General features: G+C 33.6%; 1 protein-coding gene across 1 annotated transcript in view; it reads right to left on the minus strand.

The window, feature by feature from the left end:
- LOC105218833 (uncharacterized) overlaps nt 1–23211 on the minus strand; it is a 33259-nt gene extending 10048 nt beyond the window's left edge. Inside the window, exons 1-5 of the mRNA XM_011194664.3 lie at nt 23057–23211; nt 17257–18305; nt 11717–11852; nt 10104–11554; nt 9985–10041 (exon numbers count right to left, since the gene is read on the minus strand). Coding sequence (XP_011192966.3) covers nt 9985–10041; nt 10104–11554; nt 11717–11852; nt 17257–17395 — 1783 coding nt within the window. The 5' untranslated portion in view covers nt 17396–18305; nt 23057–23211. The remainder of the gene's footprint in view (nt 1–9984; nt 10042–10103; nt 11555–11716; nt 11853–17256; nt 18306–23056) is intronic.
- Nucleotides 23212–24813: the final 1602 nt, after the last annotated feature.

Raw genomic sequence — 24813 nt, forward strand, 5'->3', positions numbered from 1 at the left:
TCAGACTACTGTTCAATTTATGTTTATGGTATAAAGAGGGGCGATTGAGAAGCCAATGCGATCATAGAATGTTAAATTTTGCATCTTTGGTAACCTTTTTTATTTTAAAATGCTCTTGGAAATTATATCATCGTCGTAACGATATTTCGGTCTCGATTTATACTGAATTAGAAGAATTTGAACTTTGAAAGCTTTCTTAGAGGAAGCAAATAGATTTTAAACTTATAAGACATGAAGTACATTACCTTTCAGTTTTCAATGCTGCGGCAATATTGGAAAAACTCTTCGGGTCAGAACGTGCTCAAAATTTATTACTGTTAAAACATCTGTTTCTCATGCTTTCAGCACCTATGGACCGACCGCAGTCCAGACTTACCAGACAAATTTGTAAAAAGTCAAGTAGAGAATGACATACAGACAGACAAAAAAAGAAGAAAAGTATCAAAATGGTCATTCTATTCACTAGATTTGACTCCATACAATCATTCCCGATACTCAAATATTTGTCATGTAAAGCAGGAACTAAGAAACATCTAGGTCATGAACTATAAGTTACTAACTTCCTCAAATTAAATATGTTTACTCTACAAGCCATACAAGAATCATATAAACATTCTTCAAAAAAGCTCCCAAACTTTCTTATGGCCACAAAAGCTTTTTGAATTCCAATGCATTTTTTCTATTATTTTTTTAAGTAAACCTACTTTGTATAGAGTAAAAGACGCAACCAAAACAGGAAGCCTCAGCCGTAGTTAATGAGCCACAGCTTGACAGCCTACCGCCAAACTGAAGAAGAACAACTGTAAAAACAGCGACAGGGAAACAACAAAGGCAATAACAAATACAATAAACAACAAAGCAGTAAAGTAAACAATACAAACAATGCCAATAACAATGTGCAGAAAACTGCTTTCGTACAAAGAAAATCTGACCGCGAAGCTTAAGAATAAACACGCAAGGAACGAGCGACAAAACAAAAGTGCGTGTAGACAAACTGAAAATTTATTGCCATTAAAGCGAAAATTCACAATTTAAGTATAAAATTCATTTGCTAATTGAAAAGCGGCAACTAAAAGTTAATTAAATTTACACAATAACACAATTAAAGTGGCGAAAACTAATTTGGCAAGCGTTTTCATTTATATGCTAAAATGAAAATAATGCTGGAAAAAGAATCTAAGAAATAAAATAATGGAAAAAATATAATAAAAATAGAAAAAAAGCTGAGAAATAGAAAAAAATAAAGTGAGTAATAAAAATCTGGCAAGGAAATGCCATAAATAAAGACATTTGTCTCATTTTTGGACAGTTTGCGCTGAGAAACACTTCCGTGTGCTGAAAACAAAAGACTTAAGCAACGAACTTGCTATGCTAATTGCGTTAGTGGGTGGAAAAATTTCAACACTACAGCAATATTCGATAAAAAAACAAGCTTTTGGGAAATGTTGCAATTCTCAAACACACAAGTCAAATCGCCGAAAAGATAAATTTATCACAAGTGCAATGCAACTGTCATAATTTGATGTATCTATCTGCAAGTACTAACAAATGCGAAGAACATGCTTATGACTAGCAGAAAATGTTCTTACAATACTTTGTATGTAGTATGTGCTGGAACAACAATAAGGTGAACAAAAGAACACTCGAAGAAGTATGTAGCTGCAGTAGCAGCGCAACAACCTAGACATAAACAAAAATTGGCAACCGACAAAACAACAATGCATTAACAAGGCAAGCAGCAGCCACAGAGTGTCACTTCCGTTAGTAGGCAAAGAGAAAAAGAAAATCATAGCAACAATAATGCAACTACTGCTAGTGTGCAGTAAATGTTGAATAGCTGCAGGCGTTCCCTTGATTGCAGACAGATTTTCCTCAATACAACCAGCTTTTCTATGCAAAAAAAAAAAACAACTGTGATATGTTTTGTGGCCATTTGGCAGTGGCAGTGATGGTCAGCAAACGTTCTTGTCTGCCTGCGTTGCAAGTAATTTGCATACAATAATGCGCTTGCGCAAAAGCGGTACATGTGGCACATACATATGTACATTTTATGTATGAATATTTTAGATTTTTTTTCATAATAGTCAGTGAAACATTGATTTGCCATTTATAACATGAAAAAAAACAAGATCTTCCACCTCCACTCACACTTCACCTCAAAAACGTAACATTTGCCTACTCTTCTTTCGCTCAAACACTTAGCCGCTTGCCAACAATTTAGAACCTTCGTGTATTAATTATGCATGCCTCCCTCTATTTCGTCATCAAAGTCAACGTTATTGTTGTTTTTGTTTTTTTCGTGTCAAGCACTCATGCGTTTGATTATTACATGGTTTTACCTTGACGGGCCACCTGTGCGTATACGCATCCTGTTTGGTAATAAATAAGCGACGCTTTTGCTCGCTTTGAGTTCTTTGACTTTTTTGTTGTTATTATTTTGCTCAGAGGCGTGAGTAATTACAGGAATTCGCAGAAGATATGGTGTTTGCAGTGCGGTAAACAGCAAAAGCAGTAAAACAGTGAATAGAAAAAAGTGCAGAAGTTCGTGGCTTAAGTCTTTTGTTTTAACGCAAGGGGGCGTATTTATGAGCAATGTGAAAAATATGAGCAATGTGGTTTGCAAAGCACGTTTTTCTCATTTTATAGTTGAAGGTTGTTTTGTGCTTGCGGGAACGGCTTTTATTTGCCTTAAGTAATGGAAAATATTTTAATTACTTTTTAGTTAGAGACGTTCTTTTCTATCATAATTAATAATTATTGCATTTCTTTGTGGATTTTTTCCCTTTTTTCATTTTTTACATATAAGAAAATTTTAAGATATTATTGAAGAACTGGAATATTTTTTTCTCATATGAGGTCTGTTCAAAAAATAACAGGAATTTCCGATTTAAAAAAAATATTTATTCATTCATCATCTACATTAATGTTCGTCTTCAAAATAGTCCGCATTCGATATTATGCTATTATGCCATTATGTCATGTCTGGCTAATATGGAGGTTGAAGCATTGTTACGGTATTGCTTCTGCCTAAGAACTCTCGAACAAGCAACGAAGTGTGAGATTTTACCAAATGAAAATAAAAATAATAAAATAAAAAAAATGTTTACAACTAGACTTTTGGACATACTAAATTCCCGTTATTTTTTTAACACACCTCGTATAGCTTGTCCATTTGTTGTGTTATATAAGTAAATATAAGAATAATTTCTTGGCAAAATGAATAAAAAATTATTAATATTTAAAAAAATTAAAAGTTTATATCTATAGAAAACTGAAAAAATGGTTGCCAACGTACTAAAATATGATATAAATATTAATAAAAAAAACATTCATTAAAATTCTTTAAATGGTAGAATTATAAAAGATAAAAATATATTTTTTGGTTGTTCATTAAAATTCTTAAATGGTTCTCAATTTAAAAAATATATATAAAATAAAAATATAAATTTTTTAATAGTTTAAAATGGTTGCCAATTAAAAAAAAAATAAATTAAATAAAATACATACATATTTGTGTAATTGTTTTTTTTTTTTTTTTTTAATATAAACCCAAACGATTACCCACCTCCCGCCCAACCGTCGCGTGGGGCGCAATCCGCAAACGAGCGGAATTTGCCGAGTCATGAAAGGCAAGAGTTTTTAAGCGTCGAGATCTCAAACTGCTCAGCTACAGAAAGAAAAATTTCAACAGCTAAGATTTAAAATTAACAAAAACAAAAGGTAAAAAATGTTTAATGTTACTTATTAAGCGAAGACAAAATAGTTTTTTTAATGCTAAAGATCGAATCAGACAGGTCAAATGTGCGGGAATGAAAATTAAAATCATAACATATTTTACGGAATGGTTCGTTTAACTCAAAATTTGTTCTCGAAGATTTTAAAAGTAATGGTCGAAACTGCCTAGAAGAACGAAATGGGACATTAAACCTGATATCAGACGGAAAGAGCTACAAACAGAACCATTCTGAAGTTTTACTAGAAATATTATACCTATCATTTCCCTACGACTAGTGATTTATAAGTTTTAAACGACTAGTATACGGAGGAAGATTCAATCTTGAATCCCAGTGTAAGTGACCTAAAGCAAAAAGTAAAAATTGTTTTTGAACGGATTCTAACTTATCAGAATGGGTATTGTAGCTAGGATTCCATACCACAGAACCATACTTCAATATAGGTCTTACCAATGTTGTAAAAAGAGTTTTAGTAATACAAATTCTTTAGACCAAACTTTACCAAAGCTAAGAACACCTTTAGCTTTTAAAACTATTGAATTTACATGAGAATTAAAATTTAGTTTAGGGTCCATAGTAACTCCTAAATCAACCATGCTATATACTTGCTCTAAACTGAAGTTATTTATTACGTAGGGAGAAGGATCAACAGATCTACGGGAAAAGCACATCGTTTTATATTTTTTAAGATTCAGTGGCATATCATTTATGTGACACCAAGTAACTAAATTATTTAAGTCCGATTGTAACTCAGTTCTATCATTATAAGAAGTATATGATTTAAAAAGTTTTACATCATCCGCATATAATAAAATGTTTGAAAACTTAATTACGGAAGGTATATCATTAATAAGCAATAAGAACAGATTCGGACCGAGATGACTATCTTGTGGAACGCCTGAAGGGACCATAATTGAATCGGATAAAGTGTTATTAAATATAACTTGTTGTTTTCTGTTAGTAAGATATGAGGATACCCAATTAAAAAGTCTTTGTTGAAAACCAAGATAATCCAATTTTTGCAATAGAATAGAGTGGTTTACTCTATCGAATGCTTTACTAAAGTCTGTATAAATAACATCATTTAGAAAAATAACATTTTATTTAGAAAAATTATTTAAAGAGTTACCAGTTAAAACAAAATAAAAACTATATAAAAAATATATAAAAAAATTTAGAACAGAAAATAATAAATTTAATAATTTCTTAATATCTGAAGTTTAATTACCTTTAAAACAGAAGCTGAGGATTTTTTTATATACTTAGAGTTGCCACCTTCCAAAAAATTTTGATAGAAAATAATATAATTTTTAATTAAAAATACATTTTATTAGCACTATTAGCATTCAAATCCGTATTTTTTAGTTTTAAACCAATTTCTTTCAGTCTGAACTATTTTGGAACATTTTTTAGCTCACTTCTGCCATTCTCACCCGACTCAACACGTTTACGCTATTCAACTTTTAATTATGTCATTAAAAATATTTTAATATTTTAATGACACATAAATTTGCATGCGAATTTAAAACACATTTTAATTAGAACTGCCAGGAAGGCAAGCGAAGACAGGTGATGAGACATATTTGTAGATATATATATATATATATGTTGCGGTTTGATGATTTTCGGTTGAAATACTTTATTTACAATAAAACATGTAGATACATACATATGGGTAAGTGCTTGTATTCTATATTTCATCAATTATATGTATGTAAGTATGTGTTTATACTATAATTTTTGGCGACAAATAGCTTTCAAATAAGATTATGTCATAACTCGCTGTGTCACTTGGAAGTAACTTTTATCTGAAATATTTACTTGAGCGATTACCATGATTGTTATTCCCTTTGGCCTTTCATTTGGTAGAATGTCGGGTATATACGTATGCCATTCATTATATTTTCATACATACTGATTTTAAATCTTTTTAGGAAATAAATTTGGTTAAGCAACATATGCATATAATAAGTATATTAGATCATTCATAGAAAAAACCATATGTTGTCTGTATGTAAATACGATATGTTAGCTTGACGTGATCGTCACACTCGAGATGTCACAATCAAAATATTCACAGGCAGAACAAAAAGGAAGTCAACACTTGACTTAGAATCGAAATCATATATTAAACAAAATAAATATTAAGCGCGATTGCTTCACATGTGAGTTTCATACACACATAGATACATATATACCTACATATGTATATGAATATATGAGCATTTATGAAGTCATACAGCAAGCAACCCCTTCATGCAAGCAAAAATTCTCACAAACAACGCTTTTATTTAGTTATATCACAAAAAAAATAATAATAACAACAACAAAAAACCCAACAAATTGTGTGACCAAAAAATTTAACTCACTTTTAGTTCTTAGAAAAAAAAGAGATTGACACTGATTAATTGCTAGCAACTTCATTATTATGAATTTTTTTTCGCATGAGCAAAATTTGTTATAATTTCATTGTTGGTAGTAGTTCCCTTGGCTTGTTATTTATAAATTTTTTGAATTTGGCATAAAAAGCTCATGCTTTGCTGAAAGCTTTTTTGCGATTTTTTTATGCTGTTGGTTTTTGTCTTTGACTGAGTCATTCAACTTGAGTAGCTCGCTTAATTAAATCCAAGCGCTTTGTCTGCTCGGTTTTGAGACGAAGTGATTTGGTATGGTTGCTTTGTGATCGCACAAAGATAAAAGTTCAACTTAAAGTTTACATGCATTTTCCATGACTTTGGCGTTTAACTTGCGCTTACAATGATTATTTAGCTGAGTAATTGTTTATAGATAATTGGGGGAAAAACCGGAGCTACTAAATTAAATGTATGAATATGATTTGATATGATTTTTCAAACGAATTTGAAGGTTACACAGAGTCAGAAGAGGGTCTATAAAATAGTATTATGAAGGGTAGTATTATAAATATAAATATTTGAGTTTGAATTTTTCGCTTTTCCTGACTATCAACCCATTTGCCTAAGATTTACGAAGTTTTATACACATTGACTTTTATGTAATACAAAATGAACCACCCTCTGACTCGCAACTGCCAATTTGAACTATAAATGAGAAAATTCATGAAGCTGTTTATCTATATAACCGCTTTTATCAACTTCAGTAGCCCTCTACTAACCTCACTGCATTACAATTCACCGCTTTTATCAACTTCAGTAGCCCTCTACTAACCTCACTGCATTACAATTCACCCACGCCCACCGCAACTAATTAAAAAATCACAAAAATTTCTCGACAAACTATATTTTATTCAGTTACTCCCATTGTTGCATTGAACATTTTTCAAATTTTATTAATTGTTTCAATAACAATTTAAGAACCGCAAAACCCCAAATTTGCGCTCTAATTGCACTCCGAACGCCAGTTTGTACGAAAATCAGCCGAAAAAAGTCATAGAGTATGCGCTGCGTACATTTGGAATATATATTTTATTGTCTACAATTGTGTAATTTCAACGATCAATCAGTCAAAGCCGGTAATTGGAATGTGTTTTTGGCTCTGCATACATACATACATATACATATATAGAATACGCAGTGGTGTAGCTGTGGCAGCTGCCGCATTCGAATTTTTATTTAATAGCTACTTTGCAATTATAAAAGTAAAATTCTACACATTTGGTGTACACAACATGGTTTATATATTTTAACTAACTCAATTGGTTAGGAAAATGTGTATACAGTTAGTGTGCGGAGATCATTTTTGATGGACTCACTACTTTGGAACTAGTTGGTAACTACTTTGTGAGTGTTTTTTTGCTTTTACAAACTATTTCTTGAGAAGTAAAATAGGTAATAAATAAAAAAGTTAAACCTAGAAAATTTTTGGTAGAGTTGCCATGTAGTGAAAATGATAATATTTAATATTTTTGCTATATTCTTTGTATCAAAATGAGGCTACTGTAAATAGAAAAGAAATATTTTCTAATAAAAGTATGAAAATATTTTAGTACGTCTTATTCGTACAACTTAATTTTTTTTAGGAGAATGGCAATAACCCTTTATTCGACCCAAACTCCTTTATTAATTCTGCTAAGGTGGATAATACCAGTAAAACGTATATCATCTCTTCGATAAAACAACTACATAAATCTGAATAATAATTAAAAAAATAATATTAAATTATTAAGCACAGATTTTTCTGATTTAATTTTTTGAATGGTGTTGCCACTTATTGATAATTATAAAAAAATTTGATTAAACTTATAGAGTAAGTATTTGAAAAGATAATTTTAAGCCACAAATCATTTTCCCGAAATAGAGTTGCCACATATACAAAGTTTTAAAATAAATTAATTTAATTAGTTTCAGATTTTTTTTCTTTTCATTTCATAAAATAATTAAAAAATTTAAGAATAGGATATAAAAATGGTTTTCTAAATTTTTAGAGCATGATATTTTCAATATTTAGATTTCTTAAAATAATATTTTAATAATTTAATAACGTTGCCACCTTTTTGATAATTATAAATGAAAAATATAGTTACATTTTTATAAAAATTATTGAAAAGATAACTTTTAAAAAATATTATAAGGCACAAATAATTTTCACGAAATAGAGTTGCCACATGTTCGAAATTAAAAAAATATTAATTTTCAATTTTTTTTTACTTTTCTTTTTAAATAAAATAATTCAATAAATTAAAAAAATGGAAAGTATTATTTATTCGGAAAACTCCAAAGCATTTCGATTTTTTTTTGAAGATTCAATAGTATGCGGACATTTAACGCAAATACAATTGTAGTCCGAATGGTACTAGTTTGAAACTAGTTAACACAAATTTTAGAATTTGCTCTAGGGTGTGTAATTTTAGTAGCTGTGGCAAGTAGCCATCAGCGTGCAGTTAAGCAAATAAATACTGTGAATGAACACCAAAGCGTCGATCAATGCTTACAGCAAGCAAATAAATACAACATACATACAGACAGTATTTTTGTTACAACAACAAATCAAAAGCGAATATTCAAAGTTTTTGAAGTTGAAATGTAATGAAATGAACAGACAACAATAAAACCACAATGTGGGTCAGTTGAGTGACCATTTTTGCAATATATTTGATCTCTAAAATGCATTGCTGCGAGATTTTTTTCTCATTTGGCAATGATCAAAGGTTGTTTTGGTGGGTGCCAAACGCAATCGCAATTCTACACTGTACAGTACGGTAAATGTGCGCCAAATTTGCATTTAATGCGATTAAATTCATGCTCTTTATGCAAAACTGTTATTTTTGTTGTGTTTAGTTTTGAGTTCTTGCAGAACGTTGTGCTAAATTGGTGATTAGAAGGGATTATAGAATTTGGTATGCTAATTATTTTTGTTGTGTGTTTGAAAGTAAAAAGCTTTTATCTCGCTAATAATAGTATGAAATACGGTTAGTCTTGCAATTAGTTGAATTATCACTTTATTACGGTTATGAATTAGAAGGTTTAAAACGCAAATTATCACATTCATTTGTGGGTGTAATTTTATTCAATTACGTTTTTTGGCGCCATTGAGCCTCGAACATTTAAATTGGTTTAATTTTTAAGAGTAAATGGTTTTTTTAGTGAAATGCATTCAGAGGTCGTATGGATATATCATTTAGTCATGCATTTTAAACATATATTTTTCCAAATTAGTTTAATTAGGGGTTCGGATTCATTTTATAAAAATAATAGTGTCGGTAAATAATTTTGAAATTAATTCTCAGAATGATCGTTGCTAGTTACTGAAAACGGCGGAACCAGAGATTGCTTGCTGGTGTGTTAGAACCAACACTGAATCATAACTTGAAGAGAATTAGCGCAAACAAAGCTCTTGCTGATTCGATGTTTCGAGATGTTTCTAATTATTTAAGAACGAAAGGTCCACACATAGTTTGTTTTAGATCGAAAAACAAGGAAACTAAACAACGAGTCCCAGAACTCCAAAGTTAATAAGTGGATCATAAGTATTTCAGGAAATTTTGTCAGAGAATATAACTAAAGATTAGTTCTAACGAGTTTTTCACATATCATATACGATTACTACTTTAAAGAAGATTCCAAGCTCCCTTGAAACCTAAAAACCATCCATTTATAGTTGACTTAATCTTTAACCAAATCAAAGCAGTTTTACAGCGTATCATGACCAAGACGGATGAGGTAATATAGAAGCACACTTAAAATATGGAAGCCCAATAAGCGTTATTGATTCAGCATTTAAATTTTTACACAGAATACCTACTCTTATCCACTCTTATTAATTTACTACTTACCTTTCATCTTATCCATGCCAAAGTCATTGCGGTCATCATAACCATTACCGGGACGTTCTAGAAAAGAAAATTATTTTATATAGATTTTCAATATTTAACTATAAAGAGAATGTACCCACTTTTATTGCCATTAAGATAGTCTTCCGGGTTGAAGAAGGTCGCTATTGTCTTATCGCCATCATAACCGCCATCCGGACGTGCCGCGGTACCATTGCGTCGCACATAACCGTAATCTACATTCGAGCCACCACCATAAGCGCCTGGCTCACGCATTGGTGGACGCATGGATGTGCTCAAACCATTTGGTGCATCCGGGCGATTAGTGTAATCTACAAAATCACCTGGGGGTCGTGGACCATTGGACATTGTGGTGGGTAACGCTGGTGAAGGGCGCTGCTCGTATGATGGACGTCTGTTGAGGCCATCATATTCAGGACGTGTGTGATAATTTGTAGGCGTTGTTGGGTCATATTCCGGTCTGGTTGGACGATACGAATTTGGTGGACCAATTGGGCGATCGCTGGCGTATGAGTCTGTTGGAACTGGGCGGTCGTTCGGATAGGAGCCAGCTGGACCAGGGCGATCACTGCCATAAGTACCCGGACGCTCAGGTAGATCGTTGGGATATGAATCTGGTCTTTCGGGGCGGTCATTGGGATACGAGTTGGGTCTATCAGGGCGGTTGCTCGGATAACTGCTCGGTCTTTCACTTGGATACGACCCCGGTCTGTCAGGGCGGTCGCTAGGATATGAGCTGGGTCTTTCACTAGGATACGAGCCAGGACGATCCGGGCGATCACTAGAATATGGACCAGGACGAGTTGTATATCCTTCAGGACGAGTCTGATCACGATCTCGATCAGCTTGAGAGCTTTGATCGTACGGCCGTAACGTAGTGGGATCATATGATTCCGGGCGTCCATAACTAAATCCATTGCCATATCCTAAACCAAAAATTGGACGTGGTGGACCGTGTGGTGGATGTGTATCATCGGTGGGATTATGACCAGGTGGCCGATAGTTATCGTGAACTTCTGGCACGTTTGAAGCATAACCACCAGGTATATAAACATCATCATTATTGGGCGCCGGATAATTGTTTTCATAAAGCGTCGGATACTTATACAGCGGATAGATGTCTTGAGAGAAATACAAACGGTCACCATCCGGTGTCGTTGCACCCAATGTAGGATTTATGCTATCCGTATACAGACCAGGTGTAGTGCCATAAGTTGTCGACGGTGACGGACTATAGCCAGTAGAGGGACGTTCATTTGCATAGGTAGAGCCCGTCGTGGGTGTGGGGTCGACGACCAATAAAGTGGTACCGGGCTCCACTGGTCGATTGGGTAACTGTATCGTGGGCGTAGGCGACAAGCCACCATAACCATCCTCAATATCGCCACCAACTGTGGTATCTGTGATTGTATTATCGCTCAAATCGAAACAGTTCGTTTTGCGCGCATACAAATCGAAATCGGGATCGAAAATGATGCCACTCGGCCGACCGCCTGTTAAACTGAATTTTTCCGTTGACAGCTGACAAGTGCCGTTTCCGCGTCGATGCACACTAAAGAGAAAAGGAAACAAAAGAATCACATTAACTCGATGAAGTAATCGATTTTCGAAAAGCGAGACAATCAAAAATGCAGCACGCATCACATGCCCAATTTGCATGTTGCAATGCTTGCAAATGAGATTGCAAAATGTGTACGTCTGCAATGCAACTGACCCAAATGAGAGGGATTGACATTTATCGCCGGCCTGTGTACACTTCTCCTTGCACATCTTCAGTGAGTTGGTGTCTTCGGTGCGAAATGTCTTCTGAAATGGCAACATAGCCTCCAAAGCGATGCGCTCAAAGCAGTCTGAAAGGGAAACGAAAAGATTTTGAATATATTTTGTTGAAGAAAAAATAATTTGTGACTTAATATAAGTTTCTCAAGCTGCATTTTGTTGCACATATTAGGCAACTTTGGATCATATATTTTATAAGACTCTGATAAATGGAGAAATGGTTTGATATTTTTCAGAATAGGAATAATTTTAAAACTATTGTTTGATATTGACAGCTTTGAATCCCAAAATCTCCGGCTTTTAGTCAGTACTTGATGAAACTAGTTACGTCTACTGAATTGAACAAAATCTAAATATTTCTTCTCATATCCATTTTCGAGAGTTTGTTTTATGAAAGGTAAGAAGAATTTTTTAAAAAGCTTTAATGGGTCTTTCGAAGTTTCGAGTGTTCGAAACAGCTTTCTCTTAAATTATTAAACTTCAACCGTTATTCACAGTGTCATTATTAGTATTTCGTTTGTTTGCGAATTAAATCTCCAATTCTCAATGGGTTTATGAATTAAATTATTGATACAATGGTGTTAGCAAAACTTGTATTGAATCTAAGATTGAGGGAGATCAAAAATAAAGAGTGTGAAATTACATCTAATTGGACTGACTGACTGACCCTAACTGATCTAACAGCTACGTTAGTTGGTTCTATGCCAAAATATCTTCAGCAAATGAGACCAGAGTGTAAGAGGTACATTTCAATTGATGCTTTTTGAATCTATGCCATCTCGATATTATAACTAGTTTATGTTCTCTATCATAATTTTTATTACTACAAGCATTGAGCGTAATCTCTAATGTTTTATGTTCACTGAGCTTATTAAGTAGAGTGATTTTTAATGTGGGGTTATTAAAGTGAAATTCTCATTCAAAATATAAACTTCTAAATACATAATTGAACCACACACACTTGATAATGACTTTTGAAAAAATTTCTTCAACATTAATTCACAATACTTATGAACATCCACACATAAATCTTCCCAAACTTCATCGCTAACCTTAAAATGATCACACATTTCACCCTGAAACCGTTAATGTGTCAACAAAATTGTCTTGTAGGTTAGAGGAGCTAAATTTTGGGCCTCATTTACTCGCAGCAACGGTAATTAACTTTTTGGAGCAACCTGTGCGTCGGCACTTAATGCCAACAACAACTGTTCTAACATAATTTTAAGTATTATTGTTATTGTTGTTGTTGTTATATTATTTTATTACACCCACTGTGTTATGATTACTTATGTGCTACTGCGTTAGTTTTGCTTTTATGTTGTTGTTGTTGTATGGCAACTTTCTGGTGCATGACGAGCACATTGAGTGTGTTGCATGCAAATTCTCGCGCGCCTTCTGTCAAACCAACAGCAGTTTATGGTGTAAATGAAGAAAAACAACAACAACATGTCATAAATGACATAAAAGTGTGTGACGAATGCGTGCAACATAAAATAGCAATAACAACAATACTACTCTTTTGCATATGTACATTTAAAGCACTTTTAAATGAACGCTTTTCAATGCAAAGTGCGTGCTGTAAAGCGTGCATTTGTTGTTGTTTTATTCACACTTATGTTTATATTTTATGTTATGTTTTTATTTACTAATCAAGTTTTTGTGGTTGAGCCCCCATTTTCATTGTCACAGAATTGCCTCCAAACGCCGCGATCAAATAACTGATAGGAGCAGATAATTGTTATTCATTACCGCTTACGCACAATTCATATGTATGCAGTTGTGGTAGGAGACATTAGTTTGGCTTTTGAGATCACCTAAATTTAGTTCAAATAAATTTAATACTAATTTAGTGCTACTAGGTTTCCTTGAAATATAAGAATTAGCGAAATTTTATTCAAGGTTTATGAACATATATAGCGATCGTAAAGAATCAATTTGACACTCTAAAGTCGATTTCCTCATTTAGTCCGTAAAAGTTATTCTTTGTCTTGTCTTACAAACTGTGCCTCGCCCCCATCCATAAAGAGTCATTCATCACCTTAACTAACCCGTATTTCATATAACCTCCTCAGTCCCAAGGGGGGAAAAAAGTTAGAAGTCGACAAAAATATTTTTTTAAGCTTGCCACGTTAACATTAAAACAAAAATTTTGTTCAAGGACATATGCGATGAAAGGATTCGAAGATAAGACAGGTGCAGCTGGCTGGACATTGTGACATCCAGTAGACTGCACGTGAGGACCGAAGATGATAAATAATATCTCATGGGTCAAACCACCACTTATTCCTGATGAGGAGATCGATTTGCTTTAAGAAACTCGAATATGTCTTACACGATTCAGTTCTTAATATTGCAACAGCTTAGACTCCTATCTAACAAGATCTGACCCGATATACTGAAGTGGCTTTAAGTGCTACTTTCCCAAAGGTGAGTCTAACAAAGTCGAAACAGTACGTTTTTTTGGGTTTACTTTAATATTATGGATTATTCAACATCTTTCCAAAAAGTTCTTGACATGTCGTTGTCAGACGACTGAAGTATCTGATTCATTCTTCCGACACTTTTTCCAATCAAGTAACTTTCGATTTCAGACACAAAAGCTCATCGAGGTTATTCTTACTGTCAGTAAAGTGTTCCAAAAGTTCATAAAAAAGAACTTTCAAACTTTTTTACACTTCCACTTTTAGAAAAAACAAAAGCTTTTATTTTTTTCTTTAACAATGAAAACCATTAACTTTTGTAAAGTGCCCAATATTTTCCTGGAGCACACATTAATATCATAGATAACAAAAATAACAGGTGTATCAAACTTCATTCACGCTAACTCTTTTGTGGTACAGCTCATAAATTATTCAATAAGGTCACTAAAAGCCAAAAGTACAGTAAAATACTATGTTGGCGACAAAAATCACCAACAACAGCAATGCCTATGACAGCATAAATGACAAATAGTGGCATTACCCCTCCGCAACAACAATAGCTCAACATGTATTTCAACTGGACAACTTCCTTTCGTCATGGCGTCAAAACCTACACACTAGCCAGACAGCTCTGAACATTACGATTTTAATGGTTTTTCAAAAATTTCGTACATTTAGGCTTTTATTCAAATGTTGGTTACATAATATATATACGAGGGTGATCTGATGAATTCTCCGCTTAAATTCATGCTCTAACTCGATAAAATAAATTTTCTGAACCACTTCCTTCTCATTCGATTAAAATTTTCTGATTTTACTGAAACACCCTTTTCACACACTTCAAAACGAAATTACGAGTTCAATTTGGCGGAATTTTATTAGTAGCTCTCTACGAGAGTATACCATCTGATAGTAAATTTCTTTTGCGACATCATTGTCACCAACCGGTTTATCAAAGAACTTATTGTATCACCCTCGTATCTCGTATGGACATCTCTCTCATTCACATTTCTGACCTAATCTTTTGTTTGGATTGAAACTAGTGGAGTGTTCGTATGCACTGTTAAGCTCAGGTTGTTAAAAATACATAAAAATTTAATGAATGAAAAGTTGTTAAATACAAATAATTAAATTAAGTGTAAATGGAAATTGTTTGTTTATTTTACATTTTCAAGGGCACGTGTTCGAATGTATTCTTGTTCATTACGTTTTTCATTGGAAGTTAAACATTAAAAAGAATTTTCAGCAACTCGTGGGATATTTCGTTGAAAGAAAATCAAGCGAAGCAGACCTACAGGTCTTTAGGTGGATATAATGAGATTCAGTCCAAATCCATTAAATGGAATATTTTTTTAATTGAACTTCTATAACTTCTTTGAATCAAAAGATATTAGGTTGGCAAATATGTATCTGCCTTTTTGTCTTTTGAATTTCGCGGCTATGTATAAAGCGCTAGAGAGCTCGTATCTGGCAATGCTATAAATCTTTGAAAGGTCTTGACATTACTTACAAAATCACGCTATGCATGATTCGTTTAAATTTTGCGTTCAGCAGTTATAGACGTGTAAGCACGGAGTTCATTTCACTTTAAAGTTTTCCTTCGTTAAATGCAAATCCGCTAGAGAAACGTTCCGTGAGCTTTATGGAGTTTTGGGGGATTCTATCACTTCGAATTGCGGAGGAATGGTTTCGATGATTCAGAGCGGGTGAAAATGACACCATGAATAAGCCAGCCGGCGGAAGACGTGTGATGACGAATACTGATCAAATCATGGAAAACATCGAGTTATACCGGCATGAGACATCTCGTGACATCGCCCAGGAGATGGGAGTTAGTCACTAAACCATTTTAAACCATCTCCAAAAGGCTGGATACACAAAAAAGCTTGATGTTTGGGTGCCGCATCATTTGATGCAAAAAAAAACCTCTGAACAGAATCAACGCCTGCGATATGCTGCTGAAATGGAACGAACTCAACCCATTTTTGAACAATATCAAGCGAAAACGGTCGTGGTCGAAGGCCGGTGAATCGTCCCAAACAGTGGTCAAGCCGGGATTGACGGCCAGGAAGCTGTGTTTTTGGTGGGATTGGAAGTGTCCAGAATTGGCCAACAGGAAAGGTGTAGTGTTCCACCAGGACCACACTAGACTACACATTTCGTTGATGACTCGTCAGAAGTTACGGAAGATCGGATGGGAGGTTTTATCGCATCCTCCACCATATAGCCCGGACACAGCGTCAAGTGGTTACCACCTGTTCCTGTCCATGGCGAACGCCCTTGGTGGTGTAAAGTTGAACTCAAAAGAGGCTTGTGAAAAGTGGCTGTCTTAGTTCTTCGCAAATAAGGGCTTCTAAAAGAGGGGCGTTATGAAGTTTCCGTCTAGATGGAAACAGATTATCGAACGAAACGGCGCATATTTGAACTAAATCCGATCACTGTAACACTTCTTATAAAGCAATAAAATATGAATAAAGAGCAGAAGGACAACCAAATATTACACCTAAAGGGAGTTCGAATTTATTTAAGGATATGTCTTTCAAAATCTCCGAATGCCATGGTATATTATGAGACAGGAGTGACCTATAGTCATCGATATATAATTTCGAAATACTTATTTAAAAATTTTCTAGTGAAGATCGTATATACTAAATCTTCTGTTAGCGAAAATGCGAAAGATTCTGCCTATGATGGAAGATTCTTACCAAGAGGTATGACTTGTATTATATGTTATTGAAAAGTAGAAATGTTGATGAAGAATTGGATCGAAATATCTCAGTCAGTTTTAGTAGCTCTAATTAAGATAATCGACGTTTTTATGGACTTATGAAACGCTAATTCTTAATTCATGTTTAAAATAATTTCTTTCCTTTACTGTATCCTTCGTGAGATTAGGAAGTGTAGTACATTCCATAGTGTTAAATTGGCTAATATAATTTTCAATTTCGGGTAAGCTTGACTATCTTTAAAGTTCTTCAGATGATTCATGAAATAAATGTACCTTTTATTTATTGTAAATATTTCTCGTATTTTATTTTGTTCACAAACTTACCACTTCGCGCCGACACCAATTGATTATCCACTGTAAGCTCCGCAGAGAGACCAGCAAATATGATTTGCAGCAGTAAAATTAATTTCATTTGCGTGTATATTATTGGTATTAAACTATTTTTGATTTTACAACGAGACATTTTTTGTTTTTCTTCTTATTTATTTTCCAATTTAAAAATTTATGGGTTTTTTGATTTTTTGTTTAAATATTTTTAGATAAACTTTCACTAAGCGTTAACTAGTAGCTTATAAATATTTAATGCAGCTTGGCTAACGTTGTCGTTAAACCTTTTGTTTTTTTTTTTTTGTAAATCACATCAATCAATTTTTATTAATTTATGCGAAACTAGCGAATATTTGTTTATATAATTTTCGAGAGTCGAATTTGGTTTTTATTTCTTTTTTCAATTTTGCATTTTTGAAACACGCAACGGCATTCGCACGCTTTTTTTCAACACTTTTTTTCAACAATTATTTATCGAATGTTAGAAATGTGATTGCTTCTTTGAGCTGAGTTTTTGTGGGCGAGTGGAAGCGGCCGTTTTTACCGAAATTCGCGGCACAACTGAAGCATCAAGTCAAGTGTGTGGAAGGAAGGCACAAAAGAATCACATTGGCATTTCTTTCTAAGCTGCGGCGCTGCCACTAATGATCGCGATGATGATGATAATGATGACGCTGAGTATTTTTGCTGATTTGCTACAACCAATCTGTTGTTGTTGTTGTTGCTGCTCTTCCGATTGCTATTTGTGCTTTAGCGGCGCATTTGGCGTTGACGATTTCTGCTTCGCAGCTGCTCCGGTGCTAAAGACAGAAGAGGGCTGTGCGCTTGTGCGCGTGCGTCTTTGCTCATTAGTTGCTTTTGTTGTTGCTGCAGATTATTTGCTCGTTTGCGTGCTTTCTTCTTTCTAACTTTTTACACTTAACTGCTGAAATACTCTTCTGCTTTCTGCGCGCTATGCTGTCTTCAGCTATTCTTTTGCGTCGCACCGGCTTGTTATTGCTCACCGCTGTAGGTGGCTGTCGGCGTTGGACCCTAACGAAATTTCACTAATTGCCGCGAAAGAGGAAGAAAAACAAAAACAATGCCAAGTGTTTAAATTGGAAAATAACTTAGAGAGAAAATAGCGTTGGCGAGTGTGGAAATAAGAAAGCTTAAGTGCGGGTGCATTCAACACATGATGAATCAAAAGGTAAAATAATGAAGAGAAGGTTCTATCAACAAGTGGCTTTTGCTTTGCGCTACCTCGCAGTGGAGCTATAAGCGACGACGCGTAGCCCCTCGGCTGGCCGCAGCCGAGAACATACACATGTTTATGTACTTTACCGTTGCTCAATTAGAATAGAGTTTAAATATGTTTTTTTACAACAAATACACTCTCCAATTAAAAGCATAGCAATAACTTGTTAATCGTCTACTAAGCTGCGTTTTAGCTGAGGGAGTGTATGGACTCTATCCATTCTATCCACTCATGGTTCCTCTATTATTTGATTTGTATTTTTTGAATTTGTTAAATATTTTTTGTTTGTAATCTTCGTCTGTACATTAACCTGACACGCAACGAAGCACAAAAAGTCATAGCGTTCAGCTGCGGGTGAGCGTGAAAGGTCAAGATACTTTGACAAAGGCTTTGCTGAAATTGAAAGACTCATAGCTTGTTAATCTAAATAATTTTTCTAATTCCTCTGTGGACAGTTCATATTGGATACACATTTATACGGTCTTTATTGTCTTTTAATTACTGTCAATAAACGTTCAAGTCAAATCTTGATGCATTAAGATAAGTGATTTTTTTCTTGGTTGAAAGGTGGAAATAAGATGATTGTAGAATACATTCGGCCGCTTTTAAGCCTGACTTGTTGCGTTACGAATTACACCCAACTAAGCGGTTTTTGTCTATTATTTAAACTTTAAAAATATTTTATTTTTATCTCACTTCGTATGATTGGTCTGAAACTTGGCTAAATTCGAGATGAACACTCAGAATCCATTAATTGGCCAATTATAACCTCTTATGCTACTTACTATATCTCCCCGTATCCAAGGCTTTTTGGTATATTAAGAGTCACTTTGTTATATCTAATGTTTTGGGATTTAGTAGTGAAGAATCTGATCACATATATTGGGATTAGGTCCAATATTCTTTGTTCTCAATCTTCCAGACTTTGAGATACATTTTTTTATTTGTACTACCAAGACTCAAATCTCCTAAACAAGCTCCCTTAAAACATGTTATCAATTGGGTAAAAATACTTTATACCAATTACATTAAATACTTCGATTTACCACTTCTCTGCTAGCTATAATTGAGTACAATAGAGGGCATTAAGACTTAATTAAAGTAAAATTACCATATTCTACATCTTTTTGATTATGCCAGTCTTAATGGTTTATACCAGATGTATGTTGGATTGGTTACTATCCGAGGTTTCACGAATCGATGGCTTTTGTAAAGGGTTTCAGTAGCTTCCTTTTTGCTCAATATATTTTATTACCATAAAATTGGAGCCTATTTCAATAAAAGTGAGCTTAAAGTCAAATTGTCAAAATTGAACAGGAAAAAGAGATATGTGGACCTCATATTTTTATATCAGATTAGATTAAAGACACTTTGTAATCGTAGAAGCAGATTTAACACTTTAGCTTATACGGACCACATCACATTTTTTAGAAAATTTCTGTCAAAAAGCGGCTGTATGAGTCTGTCTTGTTTGACGAAGTCAGACAATTTTTAACAAAAATCAGCTAGATTAGCATAAATAATTATACGCTGGGCGTCTGTGACACAGCAAAGGTTACGTGTTTTTTGTTCTGCAAGCAATTTTTTTTGCAAATTTTCAACATTTTGTTAATTATAAATAGGAAAAATCACGCTGATTGTTATTCTGGGTAAGTTTTTACTAGATTTTCAATTTTATTTTTTGTGAGTTTTCAGAATTCGATTGTTTAGCCGAAAAGTGTATTAATTTGGGTTTATTATTCAAATGCCACGCTCTTTATGGGTGGTTGTTACTGTTTTTTGTTGTGTCTAGTATTCTGCGTTCTAACCAACGCGCTGGCAATATATGATTGCCACTGCAATTGTTTGACAAAGCGCTCAGCAATGCGTTAACAGAACAATTAAATGACCTAAAGCTAACTTAATTAAAACCTACAGAAGAGTTTCTATAGTAATCACTAATTAAAATCCACAAATTTGGTGTTAGTACATATGAAATGTGTTTAATTTTTGGTTTAAGTTTTTTTGTTGGAAAATATTCGACACAGCCCCACGATGGCCTTTCATGGTTATTAAAAGTTGTTTCCGCATGAATATCTGTTAAGTTAAAATTTTGGGTACAAAGTTTCTTTACATAATTACTATTTCAATAATATTATGTAATTACTTGTAATAAGTAAGGAGGGGCTAGGTTCAAATGCGACGGAGTGTGGGTAAATATTAATATATTCCCATTAAAAATTTACGGAGCGTTCGAAATAAAATTTCTCCGTCGAATTATTGGCCTTTCACTTGGTTGAAGAGGAGTATGAAGAGTTTTATGAGATTTTCGGCGAGACGGATATAGTGTAGTGTACAAAAATACAGCTGCGTTGGCTTGGCCATATCACCTGTGAGGAAAATATTCCATTCGGTACCCCTGGCGTTAACCCATTTGGCGCCTCTGTACCTGATCAGGTACAGCAAAAATATTGAGGGTATTTGTTAATTAATGTATGTTATTTTGTTGTTTGTACCTATACTTGTAATATTAATAATGAATAAGAATATTACAGCTTATAATTATAAAAAAATCGTAGTTTAAGTACACCCCCCTACAAGGGGACCTAATTATTATTTTTTTGTTTTTCATACTTAAGTGTTTATTTTTATTGTAAACAATAGTAAAATAAATATTTTGCAAAAATTACGCTGTTCATTTTACTTTGGCGGTTAATGGGTTAAACGAAAAAAAGAACGCCAACCTGATGATGGTATCTTTGGCACTATAAGTTAATTTTCGTGGGGAAGTCTTTCTATATGATTTTCTATCTAATTTTATTATAATATCTTGGATATGAATTTAAGTATAAACCGAATGCACCTTCATATTTGATATATGAACGAAAAAGGAAATATAAATTGAAGGTCGCTAAATGACTCTTTTTAAAAGATTTCGGGATTTCAGATTTTGGCATGAAAAAATTGTGTTCCATTTTTAATCTTAAGAATTTTTCGGTGCTGTTATGTATTCCATTAAATGCTTTTCCAATGGAGTTAATCTTCAGATGATTCTATTAGTTTCAAGGTAACATGACAGATATCTTAAGCAATATCTACTTGACTGACTGCTGGCTTTATATGATTAAAAATTAGAAGAATTGTACCGTGATAGTGTATTTAAAAGACTGATCTTTCTGATATTATTTTTAGTGATTACTTGAACACCGCATCAACTAGCGGGAAATAAATTTTGTCAGGATGGTGGATGAACTCCACATTGTTAGTGGAAGAAGTATTCAATAAAAGTGTAAAAGTGCTAATAGAAATATTAATATTATGAGTTAAATTGATCCGTAAATCAAATAATTAATAAATCGATAGCAGCGTCACCTACCGGCAACAAATGTTAATATAATTATTACTACGAAATACATACGTTAAATTCAGTAGAACATTTAATTAAAAGAGAATACTAAATTTTAATGAGAGTTTAATATCTTCTAGGATTTATTTTAATCATGGATGTGCACTATATGATTTTAAAATAATTGCAAATATATTTAAAATTATATTTTTAGTAAATTGTATGCAAATAGTTAGCAAAAGGTCTGCATGGTCCACTGATTTTTATTTACTTTTTATGGTATTATAAACAAAAACAAAATATACAAAACGTGCTTAATAATTTTGCTTTTCACGCGCTCAACGCTACAGCTTTCTAAAATATGTATTAGCAACCAAAAATCAAGAAAGTTACTAAAAAACGTTTGCAAAAAGTGGGAGTACAATATTTAACTCCCAAGCCGTCATAATATTTCAGACTTAAGGGATTTTTTTTTTGCGAACAGCAGTAATCACAACATTAATCCGCTTCACAGTTCAACATCTTCGCGGGAATCAGGTCACCGAAGTCTATTGACTTTAATTCTTTCTTTGCTTTGCGTAATTAACTTTAACGCTTGCCTGGTATGAGGCACAAAAGTCAAGACGGCACTTAAGTAGAATATTTGCCAGCCAGCTTTCTTCATTTGTGCTACACACACACACACTATTGCTGCGAAGAAATTGTCTAGATTATTAACGGCTTCTTGCCAATTAGACGCTGGAAATTTGTGCGCTTGTCACTTCCGGTTCCGTTGCGTGGAAACGCACAAATTACACACACCTTTAAGAGAGTATCTTGGTAGCCCTTATTGTATATATTTACATGAATATATGTATATTTATAAATTAGATTTTTAATTTTTTTATATTTCACTTTTGACTCTTTTTCGCTTTCAAGTGTCACTTCACTTTCATTTCACTCTGTCCCTGATTTCATTGGCCAATTATATACTATTATTTTTTGTTTTTGTGCAAGCAGCATTAAGCAGCTGCTGATTGACGCGTTCGATAAACGTGCGATGGCATTGTATTGACTTTATATATACAAATTTTATTTTAAAATATTTTTTAGAATTATTTTTAATTAACTCAGTTCAAGGTTTTTGCAATTTCGTCGAAATTTCGATTTTTATAAAATTTTTAAATTCTCATTTCCAACACAAAACCACAGAAATTTGCACTAATTCACCGCCAAAATTCAAATTGAATGCCTACATTTGTTGTTGCAACTTTATGTTGCAGTCACCAAACGCCACGCTGAGCGCCGCTAAAATTGTCGCAATTGTTGTTATTGGTGGCAATAATCCGTTGTATCACTGTTCCAATGCGCGTCCGCACTCTCTAAACAATCGAAACTGAATAAATTCTAATTTAGTTTTGTATTCCAATGAGTTTTTGGATGAAATTAATTTCTATGCTTTTTTGTTGTTGTTGTTTTTGATGTATATGTAAGAGTATATGTTGTTATTGTTTTATTTTTAGTTGAATACAATTTTTTGTCGTGCTTTACATGGATTTAACATTTTGTTGTTGTTGTTTTTGCTGGCGCTTTGCTATTGAATTGATGTGCCTCGCGCTATTGTTGTTGTTGCTTTTATTACTACCATCGTTTAGTTCTTTTTACCTAATTGTTATTTTTCAACTTTGTTGTTGTTTTTGCTGTTATTGTTGTTCACTGGTATCCAAATGATGTGTACAATTTAAGGTTCAAAGCCGGTACTGTGCGTCTCTCATTGCTGGAGTTGTTGTTGTGTTGCTGTTGGAGCATCAAGTTCGCAACGTTTTTTTTTAATTTGAACTTTTGTGAGTTGTTGGTATGCTTATTGAAATTGTACTATTTGTTTGTTGTTAATTTTTTTATTTTTCTAACTTTTTGTTTTTGCTGTTGTGTCTGTTGATGATGCCACTATTAAGGCACAGTGGTATATTTTGAATATTTCTTTTTTAATTTATGATTCTTCCGTCACTCTTCTGTACGCCAGAAATATTTTCAAACTCCGTTGGTTTACCAAATAAGGTATCTGAAGGAAAACTCCTTACGAAAAAAAAAACAAAAACAAGTAAGGAAGAGCTAAGTTCGGGTGTAACCGAACATTTTATACTCTCTCAATTTATTTATTTAACTTTATTAATATTTTATAATACACAATTTGACCCACATATTCGTCATATATATTGTATAAAGTCCATTGAAAGTTGGAAACCCTAATATTAGGTAAGAAGCACCGAGGTCCTCATGTTCGATATATGGGGTCTTGAAAACCTATGGTCCGATTTCGGCGATTTTTAGAATGGGGCTGCCACACTATAAACGTAGTATTTGTGCAAAGTTCTGCATCGATATCTTCACTAGTGCTTACTTTATATATTATAAAGTAAACGATTCAGATCGTCTTCAAAGTTCTGGTATATAGAAAGTAGGCGTGGTTGTAAATCGATTTGGCCTATTTTCACAACATATCATTGGGATGTAAGCAAACTATTACAAACCAAGTTTCATTGAAATCGGTCGAGTAGTTCCTGAGATATGTGTTTTTGACCCATAAGTGGGCGACGCCACGCCCATTTTCCATTTTGTAAAAACACTGAGTGTAGATTTCATATGCCATTTCTTATGTGAAATTTAGTGTTTCTGACGTTTTTCGTTAGTGAGTTAACCCACTTTTAGTAATTTTCAACATAACCTTTGTATGGGAGGTGGGCGTGGTTATTATCCGATTTCTTTCATTCTTGGACTGTATTAAGAAGTGGCTAAAAAAACGACTGCAGAAAGTTTGGTTTATATAGCTCTCTTGGTTTCCGATATACGTACAAAAAACCTATTTGGGGGCAGGGCCATGCCCACCTCCCCAAAAAAATTACATCCACACATGCCCCTTCATAGTGTGATCCTTCATACCAAATTTTACTTCCATAGCTTTATTTATAGCTTAGTTATGGCACTTTAAATGTTTTCGGTTTTCGCCATTTTG

Source organism: Zeugodacus cucurbitae, chromosome 6 (genome assembly GCF_028554725.1).
Source record: "Zeugodacus cucurbitae isolate PBARC_wt_2022May chromosome 6, idZeuCucr1.2, whole genome shotgun sequence".
NCBI lineage: Eukaryota > Metazoa > Arthropoda > Insecta > Diptera > Tephritidae > Zeugodacus > Zeugodacus cucurbitae.